General features: G+C 36.3%; 1 protein-coding gene across 1 annotated transcript in view; it reads right to left on the bottom strand.

The window, feature by feature from the left end:
- Positions 1–388: 388 nt before the first annotated feature.
- Positions 389–9955, bottom strand: part of SEMA3A (semaphorin 3A) — a 170467-nt gene continuing 160900 nt past the window's right edge. The window contains exons 16-17 of the mRNA XM_068189556.1: positions 4991–5133; positions 389–3443 (exon numbers count right to left, since the gene is read on the bottom strand). Of these exons, the coding sequence (XP_068045657.1) occupies positions 2988–3443; positions 4991–5133 (599 nt within the window). The 3' untranslated portion in view covers positions 389–2987. The remainder of the gene's footprint in view (positions 3444–4990; positions 5134–9955) is intronic.

Genomic DNA, 9955 nt, shown 5'->3' with positions numbered 1-9955 from the left:
AGGGCATCTTTCTATACATTAGTTCATTAAGGCCTATGCTTTTTGAAAAGAAGTTCATTTCACATCAGTATTAAATGTTGCTTTAACTTGACCATAACATGAACCTAAAAATCAAAAATTTCCACTGTTGGCTTGATCTTTTGCCCTCTTCTTTATATAAACAAATGCAAAAACTTAAACAAGACTACTCATGTCAGTGAGGACTGGGCTTAAGTTTTTAAGATATGATTATATCAATTGTTCAAGGAGACTGCCAGGTCAGAGTAAAAATGTTGCAACTTCCATAATTTTGTTCCCACAGATTATCTTTCTCAGTACAGAAAAACATATCTTAGAATTCTGACTTTATTTAATATGTTTCCTCTTCAGGCATTGTGAAAGAGGATGGTTTTGGTTCATTTTTTTTAAGGACTACCTATAGAACCAGTTGCTATGAACATGGAACAGAAAAAAAGTTACATAGCAATTCCATGAATCTGTAAAAAAGGAAACAAAGTGATTTGGGGTCTATTGAAATCAATCAGAAATTTTCCCACTGAATTCTCTGAGGTTTATTTTAAAACTGTTTCCTTTTGTAAGAAAAAGTATTGTAGTAACTAGATGGTAGACAACAGCCCTTCACAAAAGGCTAAAGAATGTTCTGTGATTAAAATTAAATAATTCATTTGACAACAGTGCTCAGAAATGAACCATAAGCTGAGTTGAAAAATTAATACTTCTGTACAGAAAAGTACATAGTTGAACATATGTTTTAATTCATCCATATTCAGCACATCCTGATATAATGGGAATTTACCAGCATACTGAAGTTCAGAAGAGTCAGGTTAAACATAAGAGAGATTAAAGCTGCTTTAAAAATAAATTCCAAGAAGCTTTCTTAAATCATGGCCCTACAGCCTTGTCCTAGCTATTCAATGACTTTTTTTCCTGAAGAAATAAATGACAAAAAAATCCTGCAAGTTCATCCCCTCCAAAGGATTCAAAGGGGACTGAAGTAACTCGGCTGTTAGTGAAAATCCAATTTCTACAGAGGCAAGAAGCCAAGGCTTCACTAAGGAGAAGGATACTTGAATTAGTGAGCAGCAAGGAGGCTGGGGCACATCGTGAGAGATGCTGTCACAGCAGTTGTGTTATATTGTGTCTGATAAGGCTGATTGATAGTGTAGCAATAAATTGATAAATTAAATACAACAGAGTGAGTAACAACAAAACAGATCAGTCATCAGTGCAGACACACTTTAATATAAAAGCTCCTTTAGCAAACTAAGGATTTTGTTCTAGTAATTTTCCCCACAATGACATTACTTGAAATTATGTCATTTACAGACTGTACCAAGATAAAATATGGGAGGCTGGAGAAAGATGATCTCAAAAGAACTGGACACCATAGAACTGGGGACCAAAGGCACATCTGTGCTGAGGTGAATAAATCCACTACTTATAACCCTAAACTGACACTCATGATGCAAGTACATTGTCTGTTTCACTCTGTTGCTCTCCTGTATATAGAATAAGACAGAAGTGCAGGACCAAATTTTCTGTTAGTATAAACTAGTCTTTAAGCTGAACTTCACCTATTTACTACTTCAGCAGATTTCACCCACAGGTAAAATTGTCCCTCAGATCTTAAAATGGGGAGCTGGCTTTCGGGTTGTTATTTATGTGGCCTGTTTAGTGCTGTTTCTGTGCATTTCGGTGATCTGGCCCACAGAAAGAACAGAGCACTGAGAGTCAGTAGTGTGGACAAATCTCTACCACAGAGCTGGGAACACAACTCCTCAAACTGAATGTGAGCTTTGCTCCTGGATATATGACAGGCTATGAGCATCAGTATTTAAATATTAGCATTCACAAATATGAACCAAGAAAGCAAGAGTGTAATTAGCAGAGGGTATTTTAATGCTATTTGGTTTTTTTTTAATTAAAAAAAATATACAACTGAAAATCAATGCTCTCCTCTTCATTGGTTCAATCTATAGCAAGGTATTAACAAGTTGAATAATTTCAAATACCATACTTAGAAAAACAGAATGCAGAATACTTCCATGCTATACAGTGACTTTCATGTTAAAATAGCTTAGTTTTAAAATTGCTTTGAAGTTACATGTCATATAGATTACTGACAGGGGAGGAGGTTAATTGCACTGTGACCAGCTCCCCTGGAAGTTTTCCCAAACAAAAGAGTAAAGCAGTCATAATTGGAAGTTGTCTTTTTTCCTCTAAACCAATCATTAGAAAGTACAATATTTCTAAGACAAAAAGTCTAATCTATTTTAGAAAGGAACTAATGTTTGCTGCATATTTTTTCATGGTACATTTAAATTATACTTTTAATAAAATACATCTTTAGATCAAAGCTGAAAGAAGTCATCAGTAGTAGGCCAGTGTACTCCACATTTTTTTTCTTCCAGATGATGGATGGCTTATGTTGTTCAGATTTCCACAATCAATCTCATTCAGTGTTGTTTTTTCCTCTTCTAGCACATATAAACAGGAGAACTGGTAGACAAAACAAGAACAAAATCCTTGTGTCCAATCACGTGTTTAGACGTTCATCAGCTTAATGAGTTCATGCAGTTTTATATAAGTCTAGAAATGGTAGTGCTGATGATGAAAGGTGGGACTTGTTTTTCTTTCCTGTAAGATGACAGCATGAAATACACTATTTTCTTTATATCTCTGTCAAAAGAGAAAGCAAAACTTGCCTGCGGAATACTTGCAGAAGTTTTTGAGCAGTAACCTAGGTCCAGGTGAGTTATCATCCTTGAAACTCTGGTCTTTCTGGTCTTAGAATCAGAGCAGAGAGGAAGGACTTGCTAGGAAAATTAGAAATGGATTTTATTTAAACCTAGTGGAAACTGTTTGAACTTTCCAGTCTTGTAAACATCCACATAATGCCATGAAAAAGTTCATGAATATTGCATTTTTTTCCAGTTATCTGTCTATACAAGTTTCTACTTGGATGAGGTTCCTAGAGGTAATGTAGCTCAGACACTACGTGGTGCCCTCTCAAATTCATGGGTCCTCCTGTTTCTACCTTTTTTATTCTCTTGTAGGTGCTTCCACTTATTTGTGTTCACCTGCGCGTTAGCAGGCCTTTGCCGGCGCTGTTTGCGGTCTCTTTTCCAAACCTGCTCACAGAACTCATCCATCGTGTTGAGATTGGGGTGGTTGATCAACTGCATGAAGTCTCTGTACCAGATCTTTTGGCTGGGGGTCATGCTGTTGGTCGCATCCTTGATCTTGGAGCCATCACCATCTTCTTCTTTATGGAGCAGCTCTTCCAGGTGGTCATTATCGATCACCTCAAGGGTCACCTTGAGCAAGGTTTGCATGAAGCCGTGCTCCACAGCATGGCAAAAATAAACACCAGAGTCTCTCCGGTGAAGACTTCGTAGCAATAGGCCCTGTTCTGTCCGGATCATGTGGTCACCCACTTTTATCTGTATTGGGAAAAAGTGGTAATTTCAATGGTTATTTTTCATACATGTGCCACATTATCCTCTAACCATGCTATTTCTTTATTACCGCTCTTTTAAACTGGTAAGACCTGGCCAAGAATTCCCAAACCCACAAAAATGGAAAACCCGTGCCAGTCATCTGTTATCATGAAAGGCTCAAATATTTTGGAAAAACTGATATAATGCCAAGAGTTTGGGGAATTAGGAATTTACTCCTTAGTAACTACAGCTGCTGAACAAAGATCTGTTTCAACTATGTCAGATGGAGTTGCTGGAAAGATTGCAGATGATCTGAGCCTATAATCAGCAGAGTAAACATGGATTAATTTGGCTGTACTACTGAGGTGTCATTATCTGTTAGTCAAATCTAGATCCATTTGCAGGAAAGGTTTTTTGTCTTCTTGTTGTTCCTTACTACAAAAACCCTCATGCATAGAAGTGGGTTCTGCCTAAGTGGAAAATTTACAAACAAGCAACTAAGGATCAAATCTAAAACTTTTAATATTCAAAAAGCAGCTGTTCAAAATACTGTGGTTTCTTTCTGAATTAATTCATCTCTAGAATGTAGCTTCATTCTCTGAATGCACATATTGCTGCAGTCAGAACAGACCTGTGCATGGACCCGTTTGCTGTTCTCTCAACCGAGAATAAATTCTTAATAATTTACTACTTATTCAAACAAAACAAAAATATTTAAAGCAGCTACTGTAACAATTCTGAACATGCTTTAAATATATGTGTGTATACTTACAAATACTTCAATCCAACAAAAAAGTTTTTGCTCCCTAGCTTGACCTCCCTACCTACCAGTGTAGATTTTTGTCTAAAGATATGTGAGATGTGGCTCGATACAACTTGAAAACTTGGGTGATTAATAACATAAGAATCTTGGTGACAAGAAAAGGAGAAAAATAAAGTATCAGCTTAGTGTAATGCAACAGGGATAATAAGGGTTTCTGCCTCTAAGAATACTGCTTTTGATGAAAATAAAAGTTTCTATAATCTTGTGTCCACTACAGTTCTCAGTTCTTCATTCTGACACTGTTATCTACAGTAAAGTCTCAGAGCAAGCAGCACATGGGATGCTCCTGCCAGACTGTGCTTCAGTCAAACAATATGATTAGGGGAAAGCAGGTAAGCTTTTTCCCAAAGGCAATTTTAAAGCCTTGGTGATATTTTAGTTAATACAATCTTTGTATGATGTTTCAGGTGACAGTTGGATAGAATGCTAGCTTTTTCTGTTTCTGGGATCTCTGATATAAACCAGTGTGTTGTGCAGGGAAGTCTGAGCAAGGAAAGGATATGATTGCTTGCTGTTGTAACAATCTGTAAAATCTATCAGGGACCTTACAGGATTTTACGGTAATAAGAGTGAGAATACTGAAGAACAATGGAAATCATATATTCCAGAGAAGTTCTGCTCAACTAAAATAATTCTGGGAAGGACTCAGACTGAATTCTACCTTTATAGAGAAAATTAGTTGCATATCTTTTTTTTTTTCTTTTTTTTCTTTTTTGTTTAACTGTACCTCTTCTTTGCGATCATCATTTTGCTTCTGGAATTGCCAGTAGACTACGGCACGCTGAGATTTCGGACTGCACTCAAGGAAAGTGCTGCTATTCTCTACTCCATAGATAATCTTTTCCTCCAAGGCCTGACCACTTGGGTTATCTGTAAAGCATGAAAAAAAAAAAAAGAAAAAAAAATTAAATGAAATTAACCCTTAATTGCTGTGTAATTTTGTTTAGATAAAAACAAAGATAAAAGCTTTAAAAACATTTTCCCCATATCAGTACACCATTTGAAAAATCCCCATCAACACCTCTGTCTTTGTAAGGACTAATGGTACATTTTTTGGCTTATGTTTTTCTCTTTTTTAATTATATTTTTAATCTTAACAGCTGTTAACATCTCAATATGTGAAGTTAATGAATTTAATTGTGAAATTTTTTGTAAGCCTCATTATTATTCATCAAGGAAAACATCTAGGACACGACAAGAATTTTTAAGAGCAAACTTTATGCAATGAGAAAACTCAGAATGTAGTTGCAGAATGTTTGTAATGATGCCTCCTGGGCTCTATGGTCATAATACTTTAGAGCAAAGTAATAAAACATGAAGCTATTTAAAAGTAGAATAATGTGTTTAGATTATATGGCACTGCAGTTTTCTGAAACTGTTAATGACCAGGAATAATGTTTTTGAGGAAACGATTTTCAATTAATCATTTCCTCTCATACTGATATAATTTATGGAAATGTAATGAGGTTAATAAACCAGACATTATCGGAGGGGAAAAAGAAAGTTAAATAAATTACTTCCTTTTGTACCAACAATGTTTCAAGATATTCATCAACTTGCTGGAAATATCACATAGCTATAGGACTTATATGGTATTTGATTCTTCTCCAATACCGCAGAGGCTTTAAGGCATCATGTTTCAACTCTCCACCTTAGATCTTTGAAATGCTGGTATGGACTTAAGTGGCAACAGAACAATAATGCTGAAGAGTAGATGAGGAGGAAGGGGTGGGTAGGCTGTTTAACACTGTGTTGGTCTTATGAGGTTTCCTAACTCCTTGCCATTCTTTGTCTTTCCATTTTTCACATTTGATTTTTAGCACTGGAAAACTTTAAGGAACTAGTTTTGATATGCTTTAACAGGAAAATTATGTCTATTTAAAACCCTATTTAAAGAACAATCCTTTGTCCAGTTTTGTTTGCTCCCAACTACGCCTTTCTCCCACTGGCCATGTTGTTTAGCAAACACAGGCTGTTTGTTAGAAACAAAGGTAAAAGTACAAAGGTAAAAGTAAAATTGAGCTTCCGACTTATGCTGATACAGAATCATATGTGACTTTCAATAATGACTTTCAGCCCTGAGAGAGGATGGCAGAAGGGATGTGGAGCAGAATAAGGATTGGTGCTTGCCCAGTCTTCAGTAAACATCAAATGGCCTATTAATACTAAACAAATAGGAAATTATTGCCTTCCTCTGCTGGACTGCAGACCTTTTAACCAAGTGAGTGGGGTGTTCTATTAAAAACTAAGTGAAACAACTTTTATGAGATCTCTCATAAACCATAATCCCGTGAAGAATGTCAGTACAGCAATGGGTCAGGAAGCAGTGAAGGAATGAATTAGAAAGCAAAGGAGCAAGAGAAGGGTAAAACAGCTGTTCTAGCCAAGGTAGTGAGGTCTGAGATGGAACACAGGTGAATTTGTGTCATTGAAACAGAGGAACTGGAAATATGTGAGGAGATTAGCTGAATAAAGTTAGAAGTGATAAACTAAAGATTAGAAATGATAACTGATGGGTTCAGATTTAACACTGTGAATGGCTGACTGATGTACTGAACTCTTCTGTTTCAAGTTAGATGCTCTACTTACAAAGGAACAAAATTCACATGACTGAGCAGGCAGTCAGATTTCCTCACACAAAGAAAAGCTGTTTGATATCTGAACTGGGATCCACAACAGACAGCACATACAGGCCTTCAGCATAAGACAGTAGAAAATATCCCCTTTTATAGCCTGGGACACATATGTTACGGCTCCAGTGATGTGTTTCTGGGAAACAGAGATTTACAGACTTCCATAATAAAGAATGGAATCACAGGGATTTCACCCTAGGATGCATGCTCTGTCTCAATTCCTCTCCCAGGCTCCCATCTTCAGCAATAGCAGTCTGATAGTTTGGGTATTTGTATTGGAAGTAGGAATATCAAGCCAAATTTCTAAGCCTAAGTGAACTGTGGGTCCTCATCTCCAGCATCCTAAAAGGACAATTTAACCAGCAGATTACTCATTAGGGGGCTTGCAGCTCCACTTAATTCTATTTTCCTGAACATGACTTAGTTCAAGTGAATTACACAGGGGCAGAGCACATGTTGCACTGTTCTCCAGGGGAGAACAGATCCAGGGGAGGCAGCTTTCTAAATCATACATATCAGTCAAAAGGACAAAACCAGGTTTTCTTTGTTAAAAGTCCTATGGCCCATGAGTAGCAGCATATTTTTAAGTATATAGAGAAGTTTACGCTGGAAAACTTAGGTACCTAGAATGTTCTTAGTATCTAACAATCTAGTAATGAGTTTTATTAGACACTGTGCACTCTGACACCATTTCAAACTTCTGTTTCCTTGGATCTGGTCTATGACATTCTAGGCTGTTAGAGAAAACCATGGCAACTGGGTTAAGTCCTCTTTACTTTTCTTCACAGCTACAGAAAACACAATATGGGTGACAGACACACAATGAGAGCGGAAGCCTTTTAGAGAGCCTTCAATTTCCATTTCCATGATTTGGAGGAGCAGAAGGCAGGTGCAGTAACTTCTCTGAAGTTCATGTAATATTGAGCACGTGGAGTGCAAGAAAGTAAGCAGTGATGGAATAATCACAGGATCAGAATGCAGCTTTGGGATTGAGAAGCTGAAGAGACTGGATGAAGAATGAAAGTCTAAGAAGTTCAGAAAGGCAGCTGGAGGAATTAGAAAATTATAGAAGTCATGAAGTTGGTAATGAAATTCAGCCCAAAATCCTGTCTGAAAGCAGTAATTCCCCAAATGAACCCAACAGCAGTATCAGTTTACTACCCTGATAAATATCCTTTAAGTACATAATTTCTGACATAACCAAAGAAGTATGAAAGGCTAAGTACCTATACCAAGATGGCTTTGCAGATGAATGAATCTCACAATACAGTTTAATTCAGAGTGATTCTTTGAACTTCCCCTGGGATAAATCATGTTAAAAAAAAGCACCACTTCTTTAACAAGTTCTTCTTCAAAAAACCCCAAACTTTATTATTTCTTGATAGCTCTAGTACGTTACACTTTATGTAACATTCTCCTTTAGCTGCCACAAAGGTGACCACACTTTTAGGTTCAAACATAATGTCTGGGCAAACAGCTGTACAGCGAAGGATCCTCAGCTCTCTCTAAAGTTGCTGTGCAGTCATTTTATACTTATTATACATTTACATCAAAGAGCAACTGAAAATGCTACATAAACCTTATTAAAAATATTACTGCTTCAGACTGATTGCAAAGCTGGTTTAAAAGTTATACACTAAGACAATATTCTTTTTTAATGGTTTTGTTGGTTCACATGGAGAATCCATTGGCACTTCCTGTAAATGAATCTCTAGACAAGTAGTAAATGACTTTTTAAGGGTTTTTTTTTTTTTTTTTTGCTATAGACAAAACCAATTCTTCATCTGTTGTACAGGGAACTACTGGTCACAAACAAGGAAAAAACTCAGCATAAGTTGGCATAGGAAATTTATAGGCCATGCAGTCATCTGTACTATGTATGATCATGTGTAAATTACAAGTAAATATAGGAAAATGTAATAGATTTACAACTCAGGTGATTTAGAGAAAATTTCTTTTAAGACCAATCTAAAACATTCATTAACTATTATGACAGTGCATCCTTCAAGTCTAGGATTCACAACTGGATTCCCTCACTATTTTTGTAACTTACTGATCCTTCTACTGCTGTCTTATCTCGTTTCATATTTGCTCTGCTCATTTTGGCAAAGCTTTATTAAAAGTCCTTTTAATCAAGTCTACGATATAATAACTTTGTTCAGACCTTGAGTTCTTGTGATTGTATCAATGAAAAAACTGAATTTCTGGATTACTGTGAAACTGGAATACTCTCTTCCCTTTGGACAGAAAGTATATTTTTCAGACAAATATGCTTACCAAATATTGGAAGACATAAACCCAAAGTGTTTTGAAATGCATTTTTCATCTATGAAAATAAAGAATAGACCTACAGTTGTATAAATCAAAGCTAGCAAATGTTATAGAGCATTAAAATAAAGAGACCTGCGGTAGTAGACCAGTTCATAGTTTTGCTCAGGAGTAAAATGTTCAGAGACTAAAAACTTTAAGCTAAGAAATGCTTCTGCTGGTTTTAAAATCAGTGTTTAGTGCCTGGTGAAACTTTCCTATTGTGGAACTGAAAATCTCATTCTCAGTATAAGGATAGTCTCATCTTCACTGTGTAAGTATTACCTGATATCATGCAATGGGAGATGTGTGAGCTTTCTACTAGTCACAATTGACTATTTCAAATCTAAACTAGTTCTGCATTCATGAGTTCTCAAAATGTGACAACTATATACTGACCACGGTCTATCCATGCACTTTCAAAACTCCTTTTTCCCTCTGATCAATTTGGCCAGAGTGACAATCAGAAGTAAAAAGAAAAGCCATAATAATGCCAGCTGAGTTTCAAATGATTGAAAGGAAGATAGAGAAAACTACTATAGGTAGTGAATTATAGCTAACACAAAAGTAACATTTAGGACTATTTAACATTTTTGCTATTACATGGACTGGAAGGACAAGAGGATTTTGAGGCATCTCCATTTTCAGTCACCTTATTGTTTTCCTAGTGTTTTAACCCTGAGATTAGGTCAGTCTGTTAGAGCATGGTGCTAATAACACTAGGTTTGAGGGCTTGAGGATCCCTGTATGGG

This window comes from Anomalospiza imberbis, chromosome 5, assembly GCF_031753505.1.
Source record: "Anomalospiza imberbis isolate Cuckoo-Finch-1a 21T00152 chromosome 5, ASM3175350v1, whole genome shotgun sequence".
Taxonomy (NCBI): domain Eukaryota; kingdom Metazoa; phylum Chordata; class Aves; order Passeriformes; family Viduidae; genus Anomalospiza; species Anomalospiza imberbis.
The sequence above is the reverse complement of the archived record's forward strand: the minus strand, read 5'-3'. Positions and strand labels throughout refer to the sequence as shown.